This window comes from Crotalus tigris, unplaced genomic scaffold (genome assembly GCF_016545835.1).
Source record: "Crotalus tigris isolate CLP2741 ecotype Arizona unplaced genomic scaffold, ASM1654583v1 scf7180000019264.1261149, whole genome shotgun sequence".
NCBI classification, from domain to species: domain Eukaryota; kingdom Metazoa; phylum Chordata; class Lepidosauria; order Squamata; family Viperidae; genus Crotalus; species Crotalus tigris.
In genome coordinates, this window is record NW_024097461.1 from 737,532 (window position 1) to 764,014 (window position 26,483).

Sequence of the window (26,483 nt, forward strand, 5' to 3'; positions counted from 1 at the left end):
GCTGCCACAAAGAAGAGGGAGTCAAGTTATTTTCCAAGGCGCCTGAAGGCAGGACAAGAAGCAATGGATGGAAACTAATTAAGGAGAGAAGCAACCTAGAACTAAGGAGAAACTTCCTGACAGTTAGAACAATTAACCAGTGGAACAACCTGCCTCCAGAAGTGGTAAATGCTCCAACACTGGAAGTTTTTAAGAAGAGACTGGACAGCCATTTGTCCGAAATGGTACAGGGTTTCCTGCCTGAGCAGGGGGTTGGACTAGACCACGGTTTCCCAACCTTGGCAACTTTAAGACCTGTGGACTTCAACTCCCAGAATTCCACAGCCCAGCCATGCTGGCTGTGGAATTCTGGGAGTTGAAATCCACAGGTCTTAAAGTTGCCCAAGTTGCGAAGCCCTGGACTAGACGACCTCCAAGGTCCCTTCCAACTTTTTTTTTATTATTATTATTATTATTATTATTATTATTATTATTATTATTGTTGTTGTTGTTGTTGTTGTTGTTGTTGTTGTTGTTGTTGTTTTGTTGTTGTTATTATTCAACCTCTCACTAGTCCCACTGGATTTTCATCAGGTGTGGACAACTGATAGACTATTATGCATTTCCAAACTATAACTATATTAATGTTTTCCTTAGGGGAGCAGGACACCAAGAAAGGTTTGCTTCCCATTATTCTGGACAGGACTTGCAAGATTTATTCCATTTACCAAATTTGCTCCAAACTGTCATTTAAGACCATTCTAAATGAAACCGCTCTCTGCTGTTGAATGTTTTTGTCCTCCATGAACTGCTTCTTCTACCAGCAATGGGGAAAAAGCTCCGATACGTCACAGGGCGTCATGAGTTTGACATGTCTGCTCTAGTGTGGATGATTTTTGAAATGAAGATGAATAGATGATGTGCAACTTTTTCTTCTGTGTTTTTCTGTATAAATGACATCTCTTATATTTTTTACATAGCATGATTTGGTAAAGCACAACATTTAAAAAAAACGATTAGAATTCCCCCCTTCTCCCCTTACCCCAAGACATTTATCATAATTAGATTTTTTTTTAATCTACTGACAAAGTCAGGCTCAATAGTGTTGTCTCTTGAGCTTTGGTATAGATCTAAATCTCAGGAAAGGTGTTGAGTGCTAGCAGGTGTAATATGGATTTCTGTGGGAGAGTCAAGGGGGTCAGTCTGACAAAAGAGCATCATACCATCACAATGCAAGCCCTGCCCTTTTGCAATGCATTTTGAAATTGCACAAAGGTCCAAAAGGGGGTACAGCTTGTATCATTCGATTTCATTTTGATAGAAGTAGCAGGAACCTACAGATGCCCAAACTGGGGAATGCTTATTGTTAGATCTGACAAACATGGGGCTTCTAACAGACGAAGAAATATGATCTTTTATTCTGTATTTATTTTCCCCTATTGAATGTTAATATTTCCTGTTTAGTTGCCTTCCTGAGAGATATTTCCTGTCAATATTATATCTTGAAGTTAAAGTTATTCTTTTGCTTTATTTTGTTCAGGACTTCCATTCAGGATTTACTTTACTTATGCATTCACTGCTTTTGTATCTATGATCTCCTCATACTCTGCTGGAACAAAGCATTCTTATAAGGTTTCCTTGTCTCCCTAGCAAAATTCTGTTGTCCTTCTGATTTCCTCACAACTTGTCAGGTTTAGAAAGCTGAATAGATCAAGTCAATGTTTCTATTTTCTAATGTTTTCACATATTAAGATTTTATTTATGTTAATTTTTAGCTGGAACTGATTGGCTTAGTTAATATGTATTTATTAAAAATTGGATCAAGATGCAAATTAGGAGATAATCATATGAATGGGCAAAACATGTTATGTTCTGCTTAGAGATTGTTTTTTTTTAAAAATCGGATTTCCATAAAAATGAAGCTATGCTTTTAGTCTCAGTTGCCCTAATGATGTCTAATTAAATTGCCAAATATGTTCTCCTTTAGATCATGCTTTTTTGCATGAACCGTTTCCTGCAAGATTGTTGAAAACCAAAACTGTTCAAGAAAAAAATAAACCTGCTCTATCAGATCAACTTAACTCATTTTATCTGGAATAGTGTGTGTCTGGGTGCACAATTATTATTTTCACATTTTCTCCTCATATTCTCTTTTCCAAAATAAGCATACTTTTTAAAAAATTATAAATTTATTGTATTAACCAAAGACTTATCATTACAGTAAAACCTTCATGCTTGGGACTGCATGGTTGCAAAATCGCCACTTGTATTGTTAGGATTTTCACAAGTTTTCTTGAAGTAATTTGCTCAGTTATTTGAGCAAATAAATCAATTTGTTTCACTTCCCCGCTGATTATCCTACTTTAATGCTGAAAGAACGACTATTTGGCAGAATGGATCAAAACACTCCAAGCAGATGGATAGGGTAGCACACCCCTTCCCAATCTGATGTTACAGTTCAGTTACTTAGACTGTAATGCTAATCATCCACAGTTGGAATGAGAATTAAAGATACTGGCGGGAGGATGTAGTTCTCAGTGTGAGATACTGAATTGGAGATGGCTGAACTATAGAATATGAGGTGGTTGAGTTTTTATGGATAGGCTTCCACAAAGCCTGTCCACAAAAAGATTTTCCAGGAATGAAAAGCCATTACTCACCTAGATCTATAAGAATTAAGAATCCTTAACAAAATTTATCTGGTGTATTTAAGCATTTAGTTGCGCTTAACAATCAGACAAATGAATAACCAGATTACAGATGAGGAGACTGAAGCTGACAAACTGGATTGCTTAAAGCCACTTAATGAATCCACACTAAAATCAAGAGTCAACCCAAATATATATGGATTTATAGCTCAATCCCTTGGCCACAAATTCTGCCCTAACACTCAGTCAGGTCAAGAATGTGACACCTACAGCACAGCAAGTCTAATTTTTTTTAAAAAGTGCAGCTAGAAAAACTACTGTGGCAACAGCTCTATATAGAAAGTGGAAAGAGGAGCACTTAACTAAGTCAGAATATCAGCAAATAGCCCAAGCCTGCAAAGATGAAGTGAGGAAAGCTAAGGCTCAAAATGAACTTGCAACCAAAGTCAAAAATAACAAAAAAAAACAAACCCTTCTTTCAACATGTAAAAAACAAAAAAAAGTGAAGGAAATGATTGGTCCATTAGTGGGCGAAAGTGGCAAGAAGGTGACAAGCAACAGGGAGAAAGCAGAACTATTTAACTCGTTTTTTGCATCTGTCTTTACACAAAGAGAAAAAACAGACCAACTTGTCAAAAATAGTGCCATAAAAAACAGAACAGAAACACAAGTTAAGATAGGCAAGAAAACGGTAAGTGAGCACCTGTCCAGCCTAGATGAGTTCAAATCACCGGGACCAGATGGATTACACCCCAGGGTTCTCAAGGAACTGGCAGATGTGATCTCAGAACCATTGAACAGAGCCCTGGGGCACCCCACTACACACTTCCCTCCATGTAGATGCGGTTCCATTGAGGACCACACACTGAGTACGGCCGGTCAGTCAACTACGGATCCATCTGGTGGTGATGCTGTCTAACCCACATTTTTCTATCTTATCAAGTAGTAGATTGTGATCTACTTTATCAAATGCCTTACTGAAGTACAAGTAAATTATATCCACAGCATTCCTCTGATCCACTAATTTTGTCACCTGGTCAAAGAATGCAACAAGAGTTGTCTGGCATGATCTGTTTTTGACAAACCCATGTTGGCTTTTAATAATGACTTTGTTTGCCACTAGGTGTTCGCTGATTCGTTGTTTGATTATCTTTTTCAGAATCTTCCCAGGTATTGAGGTCAGGCTGATAAATCTGTAATTTCCTGATAAAGTAGATCACAACCTACTACTTGACAAGATAGAAAAATGTGGGGTAGACAGAACCACCACCAGATGGATCCGTAGCTGGCTGACCGGCCGTACTCAGCGAGTGGTCCTCAATGGAACTGCATCTATATGGAGGGAAGTGTGTAGTGGGGTGCCCCAGGGCTCTGTTCTGGGCCCAGTACTCTTCAACATCTTCATCAATGACTTGGATGAAGGGATAGATGGGGAACTCATCAAATTTGCAGATGACACCAAGCTGGCAGGAATAGCCAACACTCCAGAAGACAGGCTTCAGATACAGAAGGATCTGGACAGACTTGAACACTGGGCACTAACTAACAAAATGAAATTCAATGGTGAAAAAAGCAAGGTTCTACATTTAGGCAAGAAAAACCAAATGCACAAGTACAGCATAGGTGGCACCATGCTCAATAGTAGTAACTGTGAGAGGGACCTCGGAGTCCTAGTAGACAATCACTTAAATATGAGCCAGCAGTGTGCTGCAGCTGCCAAAAAGGCCAACACAGTGCTAGGCATTAACAGAGGGATAGAATCAAGATCACGTGAAGTATTAATACCACTCTTACAATGCCTTGGTAAGGCCACACTTGGAATACTGCATCCAGTTTTGGTCACCACGATGTAAAAAAGATGTTGAGACTCTAGAAAGAGTACAGAGAAGAGCAACAAAGATGATTAGGGGACTGGAGGCTAAAACATATAAGGAACGGTTGCTAGAATTGGGTATGTCTAGTTTAACGAAGAGAAGGACAAGGGGGGACATGATAGCAGTATTCCAATATCTCAGGGGCTGCCATAAAGAAGAGGGAATTAAGCTATTCTCCAAAGCACCTGAAGGCAGGACAAGAAGCAACGGGTGGAAACTAATCAAGGAGAGAAGCAACCTAGAACTAAGGAGAAACTTCCTGACAGTTAGAACAATTAATCAGTGGAACAGCTTGCCTCCAGAAGCAGTAAATGCTCCAACACTGGAAGTTTTTAAGAAGAGACTGGACAGTCATTTGTCCGAAATGGTGTAGGGTTTCCTGCCCGAGCAGGGGGTTGGACTAGATGACCTCCAAGGTCCCTTCCAACTTTACTATTATTATTATTAAAGATCCTGGAGCACTGGGGAACTACCGGAGGACTGGAAAAAAGCTGATGTAGTTCCCATCATCAAAAAAGGAAAAAAAAATGGACCCAGGAAATTACAGATTTATCAGCCTGACCTCAATACCTGGGAAGATTCTGAAAAAGATAATCAAACAACGAATCAGCGAACACCTAGTGGCAAACAAAGTCATTATTAAAAGCCAACATGGGTTTGTCAAAAACAGATCATGCCAGACAACTCTTGTTGCATTCTTTGACCAGGTGACAAAATTAGTGGATCAGAGGAATGCTGTGGATATAATTTACTTGTACTTCAGTAAGGCATTTGATAAAGTAGATCACAATCTACTACTTGATAAGATAGAAAAATGTGGGTTAGACAGCATCACCACCAGATGGATCTGTAGTTGACTGACCGGCCGTACTCAGTGTGTGGTCCTCAATGGAACCGCATCTACATGGAGGGAAGTGTGTAGTGGGGTGCCCCAGGGCTCTGTTCTGGGCCCAGTGCTGTTCAACATCTTCATCAACAATTTGGACAAAGGGATAGATGGGGAAATCATCAAATTTGCAGACGACACCAAGCTGGCAGGAATAGCCAACACTCCAGAAGGCAGGCTTAAGATACAAGAGGACCTGGACAGACCTGAACACTGGGCGCTATCTAACAAAATGAAATTCAATGGTGAAAAAAGTAAGGTTCTACATTTAGGCAAGAAAAACCAAATGTACAGGTATAGTATAGGGGGTACCTTGCTCAATAGTAGTAACTGTGAGAGGGATCTTGGAGTCCTAGTGGACAATCACTTAAATATGAGCCAGCAGTGTGCTGCAGCCAGCAGTGTGCTGCAGCCGCCAAAAAGGCCAACACAGTGCTAGGCTGCATTAACAGAGGGATAGAATCAAGATCACGTGAAGTATTAATACCACTTTTCAATGCCTTGGAAAGGCCACACTTGGAATACTGCATCCAGTTTTGGTCTCCACGATGTAAAAAAGATGTTGAGACTCTAGAAAGAGTACAGAGAAGAGCAACAAAGATGATTAGGGCACTGGAGGCTAAAGCATATTAGGAAAGGCTGCTGGAATTGGGTATGTCTAGTTTAATGAAGAGAAGGACGAGGGGGGACATGATAGCAGTGTTCCAATATCTAAGGGGCTGCCACAAAGAAGAGGGAGTCAAGTTATTTCCCAAGGCTCCTGAAGGCAGGACAAGAAGCAACGGATGGAAACTAATCAAGGAGAGAAGCAACCTAGAACTAAGGAGAAACTTCCTGACAGAACAATTAAACAGTGGAATAACCTGCCTCCAGAAGCGGTGAATGCTCCAACACTGGAAGTTTTTAAGAAGAGATTGGACAGCCATTTGTCTGAAATGGTATAGGGTTTCCTACCTGAGCAGGGGGTTGGACTAGATGACCTCCAAAGTCTCTTCCAACTTTATTATTATTATTATTATTATTATTATTATTATTATTATTATTATTATTATTATTATTATTATCGATCATCGCACAGTCAGCCAGATGTTCAGACTGGATTTGGCATTATGTCTACCTATCGAGTCCTTACCCAGGACCTGGGATAGGCAGATGTGGATGTTTGATGGTATTACAGATATTGTCGCAGGATGGAAGCAGTTCCTAATAAGGCCGCCTTTTGCAATTGACTAATAGCGAATTTGTCAATGCCAATGGTGTTCAAGTGGTGCCCCAGTTGTTTTGGGATTGCACCTAAGGAGCCTATGACTATTGGTACTACCCTTGCTTGCTTTTGCCACAGTCTTTCTATTTCTATTTGTAGGTCTTTGTATTTTGTTATCTTCTCCAGTTCTTTCTCTTTTATTCTGCTGTCTCCAGGCACTGCCACGTCCACTATCCAGACTTTTTTGTCTTTCTTATCGACAATTGTTAAGTCTGGGGTGTTATGTTGCAGGTGCTTGTCTGTTGAATTCTGAAGTCCCAGAGCAGTTTAATTTTATCATTTTCTATGACTTTCTCTATTTTATGATCCACCAGTTTTTGCTTACAGGCAAATGATATTTTTTGCAGATCTTCCAATGCACCATTGTTGCTACTTTGTCATGCCGCTGCTTGTAATCAGTTTGTGCAATATTCTTGCAACAGCTTACCAAGTGGTCCACTGTTTCTTCAGCTTCTTTGCATAGGCGGCACTTACTGTCTGTTGCTGTCTTCTCAATTTTGATTTTGTATGCATTTGTCCTTAAGGCTTGGTCTTGTGCAGCCAGAATTAGTCCCTCGGTCTCTTTCTTCAATTTTCATGCTCTTAGCCATTGCCAGGTTTTATTATTATCTGCTTTCCCAGCTATTTTTTTCATGTATTGGCCATGTAGTGCTTTGTCTTCCCATGCCTCTATTCTGTTCTTCAGTTGGTCTTTCTTGTAGGCCAGTTTGGTCTCTCCAGTAGTTAGTAAGCCTTCCCGATATACTAATTTCAGTGCATCTTCATCATTGTTCTTCAGATATTCTTCCAAAGCCATTTTTTCTTCTTCAACCATCTGATGTACTTGTAGCATTCCACGCCCACCTATTTGCCTTGGTAGATAAAGTCTATCAATGTCACTGCGTGGATGAAGGGCATGCTTCATTGTCATTATTTTTCTGGTCTGCCTATCCATTGCTTTTAGTTCTGCTTGAGTCCAGTCCACTATTCCAGCTGTGTACCTAATGACTGGAATTGACCAGGTGTTGATTGCCTTTATGGTATTTCCTCCATTGAGTTTGGACTTTAAGATCTTCTTCACTCTCTTGATGTATTCACCTCTAATCTTTTTCTTGACTTCAGTGTGCTTGATGTTGTCAGCTTGAAGGATATCCAAGTATTTGTAGTAATCTTCCTCCTCCAGACTTTTAATGTTATTTTCGTGGGGTATCTTGATTCCTTCAGTTTTCACTACTTTTCCTTGTTTGATAGTAAGCGCGACACATTTGTCCAAGCCAAACTCCATAACAATATCTTGACTATCTTTATGGACAGTGTTGAGCAGCGATTCTATTTCAGATGATGTTTTTCCATACAGCTTCAGATCATCCATGTAAAGGAGATGGAATAGTCCGGTAGATGTTTTTGATGTTTGATAGCCATGTCCTGAGTTATTCAGTATTGTTGACAGAGGAAATAATAATAATAATAATAAGTCAATAATGTTTTCTTTTAAATGTTCAACAGCAGTATTAAACATCTTCTAAGCTTACTTAATAAGTTTGTGATCCCAGAACACTAGGAGCCATTGTACCCTGGTTCCCTTTAATTGCCCCTTCTTTAATGTATATATTAAGTCATTTCCTCTGAAAACATTTGCTTGTCCAATGCCCCCAAATTGAGATTCTGTGCATACATGCCTCTCATTCGGGGCTTCCCTTACTCTTATGAGTCACAATTCAGAATCTGACTGACTTTGAATCTGATGATGTAGTTCCACCTGAGCCTATGCTTTGGGATTGTCAGCCTCAAGACATAGTAAGGCAGGATTCAATTGAGGCTGATCAGCCACATGCATCTACTGTTCAGCTGGAGCAATCAGATGACAAGGCACAAGCCCTAAGTCTAAATATCTACAGAAATGAGCAGAGCAATGCTCCTCAGTGAGACTCCTTGCTAGGCAAAGAGGCATGAGTAATTGCAGCCAGCTGTCTGGGGACAGGTTTAAATAGCTGCTTTGCTTGCAATATTTGTTGGAGACAATCATTTAGTTTTATAGCTTGCGATTCTTTGACTATATGACTACCTGATTTGGTTCTCTGTCACTCTTGGATCATATTTGGACTATGCTATTGCTTCTTGGACTGTAAGCAATGTTTTTCAGGCAAGCACTCTCTGCTAAGCATTTGAACTATCGTACATTCCTGACTGCTGCTATCAGCTTAACTGCAGTGGCTACTGCTTGGCTGCATGTACTTGACTGTAACCTTGAAACACAGTACTTATTCTCAGTCTATCAACTGTACTTCCTGCGTTGCAATGTTTAATTGGTCTTCCAGTGTGACAGTAGCACAGCTACTGAAAAGCCCCCTTGTAAGGTTTTCCTTTGGGGTTTAACTGGAGAGTGGGATGCCAAGGGGATGGCAGGTTACTAGAAATATGAGTCTATGATGAAGAACAGGGTATTCATATATGTACACACATGCAGGTCTTGCACCTTAGCCAGTGCAAGAAGTGTTTCACCATTGCAACAATTTCAAAAATTGTATTTCATCATGCTATACAAATATGAATAGTTAAAAAAATTCACGAGGATTTTTCAGCATGATCTAAAACTATTATCTATAGGAAGGCGACATCTAGTTATCTGAATCCTGATCCCTTGAGAGTACTACATAGAACAAATGAAACAGCTCATTATATGGCATTATATTATCTAACTATATTAAACACAGGAAACTCATTATGGATTTACCAATTAAACAACTGCTTGAGGCTCTGATAGTATCTACATTTCATGCTTCCACTGCCACACGTTTTCCCAGGATAGTTTATTTTTGCAGAAATTTTATTATAAGTGTTACTATTTGTCTTTTTAAAGAGTAACAAAATACATATTTACAAGTTTCTTTCTTCTTGAAATAAAATGAAGAGGGATTAAAGGATGACTCATAGTGGTTTGGATCAAAATACAAATGAGAAAAATAGGATTATTCAGTATATTTTTATTCCTCAACATGATCCCCCATATGCCAAAAGCTCCTTTTTGGAAATTAGATCTTTCTGAAATAGCATAAAATCGAATGGGATATTTTGTATGAATAAAACATACATTAAATGCAAGTAATTTTTAAATGATTATATTATTATCTTCCTTGTAATACATTCAAATATACAGTTTAAAAAACCCTTAAAAATGACAGTTCTTAAAACTTGCTATTTTTATTACACATCTTTATAGTCCTAAAAAGTTCAATATCAATCTTGGCAAATGCAAAGCATAATAATGATTTTATATGCATACTTATGCCAATGCAAAAATTCATTCCAGGCTGCTTAACTGCAATTTATAAACATAGCCCAAAGATTTCTGCTGTGAAGCATTCCAGTAACAAACATATCAATGCTAGAATGATTCATATAACCCACATTTCCTTTTGGCTGTTGATACTCTAATTTTGTAATTGCAAGTTTGTGGCTCAGATCTTGCTCCAGATTTATGAAGCGGTTGAACACTTTCATTATGCGAAAACTAGCATGGGTCACATCTCTATTTGTAGTCCTAAATTTAAGTGGAATTGCATTTGGTTCAGCTAAGAGAAATGTCAGACATAACAAGAAGTATCTTGTCAGCTTCATGGTATGACTCTCAAACAAGGATTATAATACACTTTAGACACATATTTTGTATGATGAAAAGTGAATCAATCTTACGGTACCTTTTACTGTACCTCATGGATTTCTGATGCATTATTTTAAAATATTTCTTCCCCAAGCAACATACACAGAGGTCATTGACCAAACACCCACTCTCACCTTTCTAGGGCTTACAAGGGGTGGCATATCCTAGATATGTTGCTCTGGTAAAAGTCTATTTAAAGTCTGGCTTGTGGTTCCACTTTCTTTGAAGATGAAGACAATTGCTCTGAATTTGTCATTCTTGCAGTTTTGTGCTGGTGCCTTGCACTCTCTAATGATTTTAGACTGGCTGCAATTTGTGTTGTTGCTTTTGTGCATATACCAAAATATTAATAACCCAAGTGCTCTTGGAACATATATAGAACCTTTCTGAAAATGGTTATATGTTAACCTTGGCTACATTGTTGAAAGCCATGGACCTGATGATTATTTAAATTACATACAGAAGCCTTTTTACATGGTGCTATTAATCTAACCTGAGGTGTGTGATAATTGTTTCTGAATGAACACTTAAGCATCGAACTATGTAAGACTATGGCACTGGCACATAGTAGTAAATAATAGTAAAATTAAATTTATTTATGTTTCTTGGGTAGTATCTTGATTTATGGATAGCACAGGAATCACTTAGTCCAACCCTCAGGAATGTGCAGGAAAACCAATTAAACTATCTGAGATAAGTGGCTGTGCCACTTCTTCTCAGAAAACTTCCATAGGTAGATTTTTTTCTACCTATGTTCAAACTATCGCATCATTACACTAATTTCATATGCAAGTAAAGTTATGCTTAAATCCTATAAGCTAGGCTCCAGCAGTATGTGGATCGAGAACTTCCAGAAGTACAGGTAGGATTTTGAAGAGGCAGAGGAACTAGAGATCAAATTACCAACATATGCTGGATCATGGAGAAAGCTAGGGAGTTCCAGAAAAACATCTGCTTCATTGACTATGCTAAAGCCTTTGATTGTGAGGATCACAACAAATTGGAGCAAGTTCTTAAAGAGATGAGAGTACCAGACCATCTTATTTGTCTCTTGAGAAACCTATATGTGGGTCAAGAAGCAACAGTGAGAACTGGACACGGAACCACTGATTGGTTCAAAATTGGGAAAGGAGTCTAGGAAGGCTGTATTCTGTCGCCCTGCCTATTTAACTTATATGCAGAGCACATCATGAGAAAGGCAGGGCTAGATGAATCAAAAGTTGGAATTAAGATTGCCAGGAGAAATACCAACAACCTAAGATATGCAGATGATACCACTCTAATGGCAGAAAGTGAAGAGGAAATAAAGAGCCTCTTGATGCGGGTAAAAAAGGAGAGTGCAAAAGTTGGCTTGAAACTCAGCATTAACAAAACCAATATCATGGTATCTGGCCCTCTCAATTCCTGGCAAATAGATGGGGAAGAAATGGAGGTAATGACAGATTTTATCTTCTTGGGCTCCAAGATCACCGCAGATGGAGACTGCAGCCAAGAAATTAAAAGATGCTTGCTCCTGGGGAGGAAAGCTATGGCAAATCTAGACAGCATACTAAAAAGCAGAGACATCACCCTGCCAACAAAAGTACATATAGTCAAGGCCATGGTTTTCCCAGTTGCAATGGCTGTGAAAGTTATGGACCATAAGAAAGGCTGAGCGCCAAATAATTGAGGCCTTTGAACTATGGTGCTGGAGAAGACTCCTGCGAGTCCCTTGGACTGCAAGGCAATCAAACCGGTCAGCCCTAGAGGAGATCAATTCTGACTGCTCTTTAGAAGGCCACATCCTGAAGTTGGAACTCAAGTACTTTGGCCACCCAATGAGAAGGAAGGACTCACTGGAGAAGAGTCTAATGCTGGGAAAGATTGAGGGCAATAGAAGAATGGGACGACAGAGAATGAGGTGGCTGGATGGAGTCACTGAAGCAGTAGGTGTGAGCTTAAATGGACTCCAGAAGATGGTAGAGGACAGGAAGGCCTGGAGGAATGTTGTCCATGGGGTCGCGATGGGTCGGACACGACTTCGCAACTAACAACAAGTTTTTTTCACTGTTATACAGATCTTACTGTCCAGAAGTTTTTCCTTAAATTGTAACAAAATCTAGATTACTGCAAATTATACCTGTTATTTCTTATCCTCTTTCTATGGACAGTAGAAAATAGTTCCCAACTATCACCACCTTTTATGTATCAGAACACCGAGATCACGTTTAGTCTGGTTAGATGCTGCTACCTGTCAAGCCCATTATGTAGATCAGACCATGAAATTATTTTCACACGAAGGCTACAACCAGTTTTATTGAAATCTTGCTAGTTTCATTGTGCTGCACCTCCTGCCTCTTCAATTAATTAGAGAGGTGTCTGCTGGAGTCACTTCTGAATTTATCTTGTTCTGGACTTAAAAAATATTTTAGTCCATTTGCCTGGGCAACAAAGCCTTCATAACTCCACTAAAATCACCTTCCTTACTTCCTACTCACCCTGCTGGGCAGCAGATCTTTACTTGTATCAATAATCATCTTACTGTTTGACACATTAGGACTACTATATTATCCCCATCATCTTGATCATGATTAGTTGCCTAGTACTTAGAATGTCAAGCTAGGATTCAAATCCTCATATTGATAGCTATTTCTTTAGGTAAGTTTGTGTCAATCATTATGTCTCAGCTTATCTTAAGCCACAGAATATTTGTGAGAATAAAACTGGAGGAGTGTTATATTGATCTTCTGGCGGAAGGGCAAGAGTAAATGAAATAAATATTGCATTTTTTTAAAAAGGGTAAAATTGTAACAATTTTCTATGAGACCGCAGTTGATTATTTTTAAATGATTTTAGCTGTCTATAATAAAAATAGCAAAAAAGAAATAACTGAACACTTCAGGGAGCCAAATATCCCTTTCATTAGGACTGAAGAGGGCGAGACATAAACTAGTTTTTCCTGGACTTGAGCAAACTGTTAACATAGATTAATGTAGATCAGTCTTCTTGCGAGATCATCAGGAGAAGGGTCAGGTATCTATTTTTTTTTTTTAGAACAATGGAAAAATAGACTAAAATTTGAATCCTGGAGCCTAGACTTAATAAGTAGGCCTTGATTCTGTGAATTACCATTTAAAAATGTTTAGTGTGTGTATCTCTACCTTTATTATTATCTGTGATAAAGGGACAAATCTTGCTGAATCATATTTGTGAGCTTTTTGATGAATAAACCACACCTAAAATAAGTGGTTAAGTGTCTGGAGAGCTAAGATTTAAGCTTATGGAATGCTGGTGTGATGTCTAATAGCTAGCCCTACAACCATCACTACTGGAGAAAATAGTGCTGAGAGGCTAAGGTTTAAACAGTAGGTATACATATTTTCCATCTCTTCCAATCAACCATGAAGTTGTGAATGACTTGATCCAAAATCAGAACCAAACTGTGACCCAGATGGACCAATTAGTCCAAACAATGGATTAGCAGGTAGGACAGAATATATCTTCATCAATGGTTTTGACTAAAGATCTACAAATAAATATGACAGGAGGCAGTACAATCATTTTAATTCCCATCATACTTGCCAAATTGGTTACTGTTACTGCATTCTCTTTGCTTGACAAATACAATGGAGTCCAAATAATTGAACTGTCTTCTTGCTCAATTTAAACTATTTCGTTGAAACCAGACAACATCCTTGCCAACACAACATGCAAACTATTATTAATTAACCTAATGATATAGAGAGCTAGAACATGGGCACTTCCCCTTTTGTTTAAATTGACAACAGCTCAGACTTGGATAGCTATATATGCTAAAGTGACACATCTGAGAACTAACTTCAAGGATTCAATCAAGCAACTGATTGCCAACTGTGAAATTTGTCACCTCTAACAAGATAATCTTTTATTGTGGGGAAAATCCTGCTGAGTTTTGGCTGTTAGATTCAGATGTGGGCTGGAATGAAAGAGGATTAAATTACCAATTTACAGAGGGGTAAAACATGTAGGAGATAAAATCCTTGTATCTCAAGTGACCTGAGAAATAATGAAATGGTGCATCATTTTTAAAGGCTGGAGGAAACTAGATAGCTCAGGGAAACATAAGTTATAAAAAACAAACATATTTCTGTTAGGGTTCAAGCCAGCAACCTTCTATTTACAAGAGACTGTTATAACCATTGTGTTACTGTAGTATTATTGGAAAACATCTGACTAGAAGGGTTCATTCAAGACAGGCATGTCAAACTCACGACGTCACGTGACATATCAGAACTTTTTCTCCATTGCTGGCAATGGGGTGGGCGTGATTTTGGGATGATGCATCTGGCCCGTGGGCTGGCAGTTTGACACCCCTGATTCAAGACAATGGTAATCATTGATTACTCCTCTTGCTGTGAAATAATCAGTAAGCTGCTGAAGTTAACTTACAATAAAGTAAAGCCCAGATGGGTATGAATGTTCAACATGATCTAAGAGGAAAAAGAAGACTTTAAAACCACACTAAGAAATCATACCTGGAGGATGCAAATGTGAGTACAAAGTGAGTCACCCATTCCTGCCCTTCAGAAAGGTGTTGCTGATCCATTCTGGTCCTGGAATAACTGGGCAGGGTGCATATACTCTAAGATAACCAAAATTCACCCCCCTTTTTTGTTAATTTGGTGGATAAATAAGTATTTAGTGGATAAATAAGTGTATGTGATTAGATCCATGAATAAGGGTTTAAAACAGATGTGGGCAATTTGTGGCTTCTACTCCTTTTTAAAAATTGTGTGAATGCCAAAACTGTAAGGTTTACATAAAAGTTTAAAGCTTTCATAAACAGATTTAACAGAGTTTTGAGGACAAATAAAAACCACAACTCTACACTGCAAACCCAGAGAAAAGAAGAAAACAAATTATGTTGCTGCCCATGGATATATACCCGTGCCGCTTCTCCTTTTTGAATCAGGCAACCTCCAAACATTAAGTGTGATCCACGCCACACAATATTGTCCACCTCTGCTTTAGAGATTTGTCTTTACAGATTCTTTGACAACTAAAGTAAAAAAATACAGGACTAAGATCTCTTGTTTTACACAAAAAGGCTGAAAGAAGAATAAAATAGTCACTTACCTGGCACCAGGGTTTAAACCAAAGGTTTTCACTGGAGTCCAACAGTGAGACACTAAATGCCAATATGAAATATTAGTATGGCAAGAATACTTCTAAGATGCTATGAGCAATAATGAACAGGAGTGCTGGGATATAGTAAACCATTTATAAATGTTTGAAAATATGACATAGGGAGCAAAAAACATACAAAAGTATTTCTCACAGAAATTTCCCTGGTAGTTTCCTATAAATAGTTGTAGAACACATTTAACATGATTGCTGGTGGCCAATACAGGAATATACAGCTAGACTCATTTTAGGCATGTGTAAAGTAGAATTTAATTCAATGGATCAACACATTTGCTATAAGTAGGACAAACTCTCGGGCAAGTAATAATGGATAGTAATAATACACAAACCTGCACTGCAGGTTGACAGAAATAAGAAATCAAGTGTTATATTTTAATCTTATTTATTTATTTGTTATGTATTTTTATGTTATTTATATCGGTCTTTATTATTTTTTAAAATAGGCAAACATATCCAAAACCTTCCTCCTCCTATTTTCCCCACAACAACAGCTTTGTGAGGTGAGTTGGGCTGAGATAGAGAGTGACTGGCCCAAGGTCACCCATCTGGCTTTCATGGCTAAGGCGGGACTTGAACTCATGGTCTATCCGATTTCTAGCCTGATGTCTTAACCACTAGACCAAACTGGCATTTCTACCTGCATTTGTTTTATGAACATATGCTACATCTTAAATAAGTCTGGAGCAACTGACATACAGCAAACTACATTGTCCTGTGAGGATTTAGTTGCACCCACCTGTGTTGAACATATAGAGATCATCCACTGCTTTACCATCTTCCATGCCACCATAGACAAAGATGTTTTCACCTACTACAGCTGAACTGTGTTCAAGAGTTTGAGGAGCAAGACCACTAATTGAGATCTTCTGCCAGGTTAGAGAATCTTAAGATAAGGAGGGGAAAAAAAGTAAATTACTCTCTTATTTTGAAGTTGGCTTGGGCAGAAGCCATTTTCTTATTCTGTTTCTTTCACAGAATACAACCACTGGAACAAATGCTACAGAGCAGACTATTTTTTACCTCTCCATATGTCTTCTGCAAATTACTGTTTTAAAAGCTGGATCCCTTCACTGACAATGTATTTTTTTTTAGGTAAAGAGCTGCTCTTTAATTCAGCGCTCTCAATTAAAACTGTGTCAGGCATCAATGAAAGGCTGCTTCGCTTCAACCATGCTTTGACTGAGCTACCCCTTTGAAGCTGCTTTGTAAAGGAATGTGTCTATCCACCCCTCCCTCTTCTAAATGCCCCTGCTGAAGTCCTTTGAGGTTTTGAAGGTACCAAAAGGTCAGTGAGAATGAATAGCATTTCCTCTGCATCTCTAGGCAAATTAGGGTTGCCTGATTTATTATATGAACAGTGTCAATGAGGAGGTCTGGGGAATGTCTACATTATGGACAGGTACATTATAAATTATTTCCTTCCTAGTGCCACAGAAAACAGGACTGCTGAATGTTGAGGTACAAAGAAAATAGGAGGACCAGAAGAAGGAATTTCTGAAAGCAGGATCCTTAAAATAATGTTCATGGATACCAGTGCTTTGGAGCAATTTTGGGATTCTACACCCAGTTAGACTGTTTTGATTTGTGATTGCATATGTCACTTTATGCTCTCTACCACCATGAATCACATAGCATAACATGTTCTCAAAATGTGCCTAGTGAATAAAGACATTGGAGGGGCGAGGGAAGCCTGGCATTAAGCTGTCATCATCATTAACATCATCATCAACACTCCCAATGCAAATAGTTCTACATCTTAAAAAAAACACAAACAAATAATATTTAAAAAAGCCTTTTTTACATTTTAAATACTAATTTTCCACCAATTATCAGCAGAAAACCATCCTGTGGAAATTTGGCACTAAAATGGCTCTGGAGCTTCAAAAGAAGAACCTGAAAGGCACATGCAGTTGGTGGACCATAAATGGCACATCCTCAGAAACAGCATCTATCATGTTGCATCTAGTGGTATTGTGACCATCTAGTTCCTTACAGAGAGGAGAAAGGAACTGAAGTTCATTTTTAACTTCAAGTACTTTGTGTTTTGAAGCTGCAATGTATAAACAATGCAGAAATTACCATATATTCCGGCGTATAGGGCGACCCGGCATATAAGACGACCCCCTTGTTTGACGCCAGGGCACAAGACGATCAACGCCAAGTCGCATGCCTAGAAAGTCGTCTGATACGCCGGAAACTACCGGTATTTCCGGCGTATAAGATGATCGACGCCGAGTCGCATGCCTAGAAAGTCGTTTTATACGCCAGAAACTACTTTATTTCCGGCGTATAAGACGACTTGGCGTATAAGATGACCCCCGAGTTCGGAGGCTGTTTCGACGCTCTCAAAAGTTGTCTTATACGCCAGAATATACGGTACTTGTAAATAATCTGTCTCGAAATTTTAGTTGTGAAATACAGGGTTTGGCTTCACGATTAACTGAATCATAGCTTACTAAATTAATTCAATTGCCTAAGATTGCATGACACAGTGAACTTAATTATACTGGTTGGATTTACATAATATATTCCACAACAAACTGAACTACTACCTCACCATCTACATTTATTCTGGAAGGTTGTGATTACTTAACCTATCGTTCATTGTGTTGCACAAACTCAGAAAACTGAGTTATGTGAACCCAACCTTTCTGTACGTCTTTAAAAAATAAGAGGGCAAATTCTGCTACTATATGCTGCTCTGCAACAGTGAAAGAGTTGTTCCTTCTTGATAGACCAATTGAAGGAAAAAAAAAATAAAAGTTATTCTTTTCTAAATTGTAATAATGTAATTATACATTACATTATACATTACATTGCCAATGTAATGGCAATGTATAAGACTATCTGTTTACTGTTTCCTGCCTAATGCAAAGTGACCACAAAAAGTAATCAGCGAATGAATTATGACCTACTGGGGGTACCTAAGGGAACAGGAACTTAAGCCTTGAGTAGAAATCACTATGGGGAAGAGAAGATAAGATCACAAGGTGGAAATTACAAATAAACAAAGATAAGATCACATGGTGGAAATTACAAATAGCAGATGGATGGAAATGGCCAGGGTGACCTTTTTGGGTGTAGAGCAACTTCAAAGAATGATTTAGAGAAGGTAGAGAGGGGGAGTTGGGAGGGTTTCTTGGGCGTGACGTGCATTGTAAAAGGTATAAATTGTGAGGCTTGAAAGCTGCTTTTTGCGCTCTTTGAAATCAATCCAACTTGGGAAGGTTCAAAGAGGCCGCGTTTGCAAACGCTTTTCTTATTATTATTTTTATATTTTTCTCCAAAAAAACTTTGTTTTGTTAACCAGACTTGTCTTCGTATTGTGAATATCAAATTTTGGGGTTTTTTAATCTCACACTTTTATGATTATCAGTTCCACCCCAACCTATAGTTCCAGTCATAAAGTTTATCACATCCAATGGATCTGTTCCTGAGACTGTAGGCAATAGACTGTTGTGCTAGGTTTGCCACCAACTGTTGTGTCCTGGGCCTGATGAGACAGCTCAGCAGGCCCAGAAATGTTGCAAATGGTCCCGGGCAACCCAAAAGCTGCCCGGGACCAAACTGGTTGGCGTCGGCCTTGCGCGCATGCGCAAGGCGCGAACAAAAGAGATTTGTGATAGGCTGTTTGGAAAACTATAAAAGGCTTGCAAGCCTGTTGGGTGAGTGAGTGGTAATGTGGAATAAATAAAGAAGAACTTGGTTACAATGTGAGTGTGTGTCGCTTCAATGCCGCGAACCCCAAGACGTAAAAGTGGTGACAAAGATGGGATCGCTGCAAAGAAGAAGACAACCGAAGAGCCTAGCCTCTAAAAAAAAGAGCTGGAAGCGGGGAAGTCGACGCCCAGATCTGCACTCATCTGCCAGTACACAAATGCTGGAGGTGGGCTTGGCAAACGGGACTCTTCCCCGCTGAAGTTGCAGCGAGGCTAAGAAAAGCTAGCGATATTGAAGATTGGCCGGCTGTCCAAATTCAACATGTCTCACCCGGAGTGTTGGAACTCTTACATGGCCCGGGTGGAAAACTACCTGCAAGTTAACCAGGTTCGAGAAGACGGCTTGAAGGCAGCTGTTATGATTCTGGCTAATGAAACACTTCAAAGAATATACAGTATTTGCAGCGTTGACATCACCGACCTTGCTGTGCGTCTGCGGCCAGGACACTTTCGACGTAGCAGAAAACTTAGTAGTTCCTGCGCGCTTGAGTCTGTAATGTACACAGACTTGAAGAATATGTTGAAGGATCACTTCCATCCAAAGCTCTCTGTGAGTGGAGGCATGCTTTTGAGCAAAGGGATCAGAAGCCTAGTGAGTCTCCTGTGGAATTCATTGCTGCCCTGAGACAAGCAGCCAGGCCTTGTGAATTCAAGGACTTGGAAGAATGTTTACGAGACCGTTTTGTCTGCGGCTTAGAAGTAGAGAGCTGCAACAAAAAATATTTGCTAAAGCTGAAGTCACCTTCCAAGATGTCTTGCACGAAGTTGCAGCTGAAGAGGCAGCAGGTGGCACTGTGAAGGCCTTGCGACTCGCCAAAAGCGCTACCGCAGTCGTGTCCATCCATCAAGAGGACGCTCGAGAAGATTCAGAAGAGGATCCAGAAGAGGAAGTGGACAGACTTCACCAGCCAGCAGAAAGAAGGCCAACGGGGCATCCAGCAGTTCCTCAGTGTCTCGGGTGCAGAGGACATCACAAGCGAGTTGACTGCAGATTCCCCTCTGCCATTTGCCGGGCATGTGGCAGGCAAGGCCACATTGCCTCCGTCTGTTTGGGTCGCCAGAAGGTCCAACCTCGGGAAGAATTGCTTCAGAAAGGTACCAGGGTCCCCAACCAACACAGGGTGGGTTTCTGCGCATCGTGCAGGAGTATTCTGAGGACAGGGACACACAAGCCCCTTAAGAAAAAACTTTGCATTGACGTGAAGTTGCAAGGGGGTCCCCTATTGATGGAGTTGGACACAGGGTCCATTCTATCCCTCATTTCACTTGATACCTTTAAAAGGATTTGCAGCAGTAGTGGCCTTTGAGTCAAACTCAGGCCCTCGAATTTAATCCTCACTGACTTCCAGAATTCCAAAGTCAGTGTCAAGGGGGAGGCTATGCTCAAAGTGCAGCGTAAGGCTTATTAGGGTTTCTTAGATGTGGTGGTAGTTGGGGGTGAACGCACAAGTCTTATTGGACTTGATTGGTTCAAGGCCCTTGGAATTCAAGTGACTGAGCTGTACAGCATGCAAACATTGGGCCTTGCAGAAGTCTGCAAGCAGTTTGCTGATGTGTTTAGCTCAGAGCTTGCATCCTACAAGGGGCCTCCCATTGCATTACGTTTAGACCCAACTATTATGCCCACCAGGAACAAGCCTAGAAGGGTACCTTTTGCCCTTAAAAGCAAGATAGATGCAGAGCTGGACAAGCTGATCCAGCAGGGCATCTTAGAGCCTGTGGACTCCAGTCCATGGGAAATTCCCAATGTTACGCCTTTAAAGGCTAATGGAGAAGTCCGCATATGCGTAGACTATAAGTGTATACTGAATAAAGCGTTGCAACAGCACACATATCCAGTGCCTGTGATAAGCCACATTTTGGCCTCCCTCAAGGGGGGGTGCATTTTTGCAAAACTTGATTTGGCACAGGCCTATCAACAGTTACCTGTTGATGAGGCAACTGCAGAGGCCCAAACAATTGTAACACATAGAGGGGCCTTTAAGCTTAAAAGACTGCAGTCTGGGGTGAATGTAGCCCCTGGCATATTTCAAAGTGTTATGGAAGGCACACTTCGTGGTATTCCTGGGCTCTGTCCCTATGTTGATGACGTCCTCATTGCTGGAGAGTCATCTCAAAATCTCGCAGAAAGATTAAGGGCTGTCTTGTTGGGTTTCCACCGAGCAGGTCTTAAATTAAAGCAGGATAAATGCAAAATAGGAGTCGTTTCCACTGACTTCTTAGGCTTCAGGATTGATGCTCAAGGCATCCACCCTGCTGAATCTAAGCTTCAAGCGATTCAGCAGGCCCCAAGGCCACATCCAAGAGTGAGCTGCAAGCCTTCTTAGGGCTCTTAAATTTTTACCATGCATTTCTCCCACACAAGGCTGCTGTGGCAGAGCCGTTACACCAGCTCTTAGACAAGCAGGCTCCATGGCAGTGGACTAAAGTCCATGACAGGAGTTTCAATGAGGTTAAGGCCTTGGTCTCTTCAAATGTTGAATTAGCGCATTTCAATGAGCAACTGCCTGTGTGCATTGTATGCAATGCATCTCCTTATGGGGTGGGAGCAGTACTTAGCCACCTGAAGACTGATGGGACACAAGTCCCTGTGGCCTACTATTCAAGGACTCTGTCATCTATAGAGCGGAATTATGCTCAGATTGACAGAGAAGCTTTGGCTAGCATAAAGTGGCTGGCATAAAGAAATTCCATGATTTCTTATATGGCCGCCACTTCACAGTCTACACAGACCATAAACCTCTGCTGGGTTTGTTTACTACCAACAAACAGACACCACACATTATTTCTCCATGTATGCTGAGATGGTCGATTTTCCTGTCAGCATACGATTATACACTCATCCACAAACCGGGAAAAGAGATGGGTCACGCAGACGGCCTCAGCAGACGGCCTCAGTAGATCCTGCTCCTGCTCTTAATATTCTGTCCATTCAGGAGTTGCCTGAATCTCCCCTCAATGCTAGGGACATGGCTGCAGAAACTGCCAAAGATCACATGCTTACATGTGTGCTGACATGGGTCTTGTCAGGATAGCCTGACACGTGTCCAGATGCTGCGTTTCAAGGTTTCTGGCAAAGAAGGCATGAATTGTCTACATTTAAGGGGTGCCTGCTATGGGGTAGTAGAGTAGTTATCCAAGACTCACTGAGGTCTAGAGTCTTGTCCTCTCTGCATGAGGAATATCCAGGCATTCTGCGCATGAAAGCGCTTGCACGCAGCCATCTTTGGTGGCTAGGGCTTGATAAAGTTATCGAGGCCCAGGTGCATGGGTGCCAGGTGTGCCAACAATCCCATTCTGAAATGCCTCATGCCCCTGTGCACAGGTCGGAGGAGATACAAACCCCTTGGTCAAGGGTTACATTACACTGAGCCCTTTCAGGGGCAATTTTTCCTTATCCTGGTGGATAGCCATTCCAAGTGGCTAGAGGTTGTACCTGTCTCCTCCACTACTACTGCCAGGACTATTCATGTGTTGAGAGGAATCTTCACTACCCATGGCCTCCTGGATGTCCTCATTTCTGACAACAGTCCTCAATTTACTTCTTTTGAGTTCCAGGCTTTCCTTCAGGCCAACTTGATCCGGCACGCCACGTCAGCTCCTTTCCACCCTTCCACCAACAGGCAAGCTGAATGGGTGGTGCGCACCACCAAAGATTCGCTCAAAAGAATCACGCATGGTAGGTGGCATCACAGGTTAGCGGATTTTCTTCTTGCACACTGCACTACACCATGCACCGCCACTGGAAAGAGCCCAGCTGAATTCCGCTGGGGTCACTGCCTCATCACGAAGTTGGACAGACTGCACCCAGACCAGGTGGCTTCATAGGTGTCACAGCCGCAGGCATCTAGGATACTTCAGGTGGGCGATCCGGTCTGGGCAAGGAACTATGGTCCTGGACATCTCTGGGTCCCTGCTGTCATCTGCAAGATCTCAGGGCCGCTATCATATAAAGTGACCTTGGGAGATGGCCGCATCCTTCGGTGTCACATCGACCAACTGCGCTGGCAGCTGTCTCCTGACATTTCTGGCCCGAACTCTGCTCTTGGGGGGGAGGGGGCCCAGGAACATGGTCACACTTCAGGTCAAAATCCTGGGAACCAGTCTTACTGTTCCTGGGGATTGTTGCAGGTTGCTAGTGATTGCCCAGTGGAGGAGCATGGGCATCCTCATGATTCAGCTATTGCTCCAAACAGGGAGTCCTGCGCATAAGCAAGTGCGCCAAACAGGAATTCTCCTGAGAGAGGGTTTGCCATAGAGGCAGCTCCTGACTCTGGTACCTCGGCCACCTACACGGGGCACTGGAACTATTGGGGCACAGCTGCAATGCAGGTCACATCCAAGACTGGTCGTGGGCTCGAGGGACTAAGTTCCTAGGACCTCCGCTCCACCATTGGGCTTGGGGATTTTCTCCTCTCCAAGGGAATCTGGATGGAGTCCAGAAGACTCAGCCAGCCCGCCACAACGGGGGTCACCTGTAAATTATGAACATCAAAGTCCTGGTCTATCGACCTCACCAGACGGGCCGGTAGGCCAGGCACCATTAAATAAAAGTCCTGGTCTGCCTAGCCGGGCAGGTGAGCTGACAGGCCAGGCACCCTCCCTGACCTTGCGTAGGTCGCAAAAGGCTAAGACCCCTCCTAAGCATCTGGGAGACTATGTGAGACTTCTTTTTTTTTTTTTTTATTGAAAATTTTTAAATTTTACAAAAACAAATCCCCTTCCCATACCCCCCCCAACCCTACCTCACCCCCCTCCTACCCAACCTCCCAAACCCTCCCCTGGACTTCCCAGAGCTGAATACAGGCTTAATTGAGAAAAAAAAACTTAAAACACTTTTAAAACCTAAACAAATTTAAATACAATCATCATTCTATATAAACTCCCTCCAAAAACGCAAATTTAAACATTACTTTCTTTGAATATCTATACCTATAATGTAAAATCTAATTTCTCCCTCTTTCTTTATCCTAATACAAAAAAATAAATATATAAACCTTTGTTATACCATCAAAACTAAATACTCTTAGAAAACTTAAAGTAAATACATATTTCCTTCAATCTTCATAATCTTCTCACCTATCCAAAAAAAAAACTTAAAAATCCTAAACAAATCTAGACACATTTAGTTAAACAAATTATTTTCTCTTAAAGATATTAATAATATTTAAAAACTTAAAACACTTTTGAATCCTAAACAAATCTAAATACAATCATCATTCTATATAAACTTCCTCCAAAAACACAGATTTAAGCATTACTTTCTTTCCTAAACAAATCTAGACATTTAATTAAACAAATTATTTTCTCTTAGAAATATTAATAATAATATTTAAAAACCAAATTTAAGCTTTACTTGGAACTTAAACAAATTATACTCCCTTCAAAACACAAATTTATTAGAATCCCCTCACTTTCCAAAAACGATATAAGTTTTACTTCTCCCACAATCTCAATAGTAAACTTCTTGTCTAAAATTCTCATTCAATGTCCATAATTTTCCAATAACCAGTTGCACCCACTATAAACCTTCTTATCTAAAATTTTCATTCAATATCCATAATCTTCTGTCTAATAGCCAGTTGCATCTACTATAAGCACAATCCATATCGGTCTCTCTTGCCCGCAAGCATCGAAAAAAATCCGTGGAATTCTGCCCTTGAAGATCGCTCCAAAGAGTTTGTAAGTCCTGATTGACCCACCAGCTCAGGAATCAGTACCTGTGAAACTTCCTCAACCTCCTTCTTCTGTTGGTCTTTCTCTTTACATTTATATGTTACTTTTTCTTTACATTTATTAGTTGCACAAGTCTCAGGGACCGATACCTGTAAAACTTCCTCAGTGAGTTCCTCCTTGTGTTGATCTTCACAGTTGTAAGTTGTACAAGTTATCCTCTGCCCGTTCCTCTCTTGTTGGTGCCCCTCAAGCTGAAATTTCCCAATTTCGATTTCAGGCAGCAATTCCACCCTTAAAGATTGCTCCAAAAACTTTGTAGGTCTAACTTCTCCCAGAGCCACCCTTGAAGATTGCTCCAAAGACTTTATAGGTCCAACATCTCCCAGAGATTCAGAGACCGCTGAATATGAAACTTCCTTAACCTTCTTCTGTTGCTGCTTTTCTTTGGAGTTATGTGCTACACAAGTTGTCTTCTGCTCCTCAATCTGGACTTGTTGAGACCTAATAGATGGCGATGCACATACCCCCAGGACCGAAGTATAAAAATCTTTTGCTTGAGAAACAGTATTAAGTCTATGACATGTCCCCAGGTAGTTCACCACCATTCCAGTCGGAATATCCCATCTGAATAGAATTTTTCTCTTTTTAAGTTCATTTACTAGAAAAGCAAACTCCTTTCTTCTTCTTAAAATTTTAGATGGGATCTCCTTAAAAATTATGACATCTTGTGAAGCAATTTGAAATCTCTTCTTATAATAGGCTTGCACAATTTGATTGCGTAAGGATCTTTTACCAAAGTAAATTACCACATCTCTTGGCAGATTCTTCTGTGCTGCCACCACAGAGTTAACCCTAAATAATTTTTCAATTTCACTAAGTATTCCCTCTTTTTCTTTATTCAAAATCAATGCAAAGTCCTTTGCAACCATTTCTTTCAAATCTTCTTGCAAAGACTCTTCCAGGCCTCTGATTCTTAAGGCATATTCCATTTGTCCATATTGAAGCATAAGAATCTCATTTTCCATTTCTTTTTCCATACTTTCAATTTTCCCCTCCATTATGTCCACTTTTTCAGCTACCTCTTCCACATGGGAGTTCACCTTTTCAAGAACAGAAGCAACTCCTTCTAAAGCCAAAACAAAATCTTGTCTCAAGATCTTATTATTTTCCTCTAAAATCTTTTTCATTTCTGCCCTAATTTGAATTATAACATCTCCCATCATGTTTTGCAAATCCTTCATAGTTATTAGCTGACCCCCAGAAGAGGGTGAAACTGTTGATTTAGAAGCTGTAGAAATCCCTGGACGCTTTGGAGCCATCTTAAAGAAAAACCTTTAGCCCTTCTTAAAAAATTATAAAAATTCCTTCAAAAATCATAACTCCCTCCAAGGAAGGTCATTATAATAAAAAGAAAAAAGGGAAAAGAAAAAAAAAAGGAAGAGAAAAAGAATTAAAAAAAGCTTTACTCCTTCTTAAAAATTGCAAAAAATTAAACAGAAAAAAGTCCTTCAAAAAAGAGTCATTACAATAAAAAGAAGGGAGAAGAAAAAAAAAAATAATAATAATTAAATAGAAAAAGTCCGTTCCAAAAAAAAAATACTTAGAGATACCAAAAACAACCATTCCAATCATAA

The 26,483-nt window shown here is 40.2% G+C and overlaps 2 protein-coding genes across 7 annotated transcripts in view; one reads left to right on the top strand and one right to left on the bottom strand.

Moving 5' to 3' along the window:
- Positions 1–26,483, top strand: part of MFSD14B (major facilitator superfamily domain containing 14B) — a 157,819-nt gene that overhangs the window by 75,624 nt on the left and 55,712 nt on the right. The gene's annotated exons all lie outside the window — the stretch shown is intronic.
- LOC120316147 (tip elongation aberrant protein 1-like) overlaps positions 1–26,483 on the bottom strand; it is a 75,367-nt gene that overhangs the window by 30,869 nt on the left and 18,015 nt on the right. For all 5 annotated transcript variants that reach the window (XM_039361407.1, XM_039361405.1, XM_039361403.1 and 2 more), the window contains 2 exons: positions 16,191–16,337; positions 15,386–15,437 (listed from right to left, as the gene is read on the bottom strand). In XM_039361407.1, coding sequence (XP_039217341.1) covers positions 15,386–15,437; positions 16,191–16,337 — 199 coding nt within the window. The remainder of the gene's footprint in view (positions 1–15,385; positions 15,438–16,190; positions 16,338–26,483) is intronic.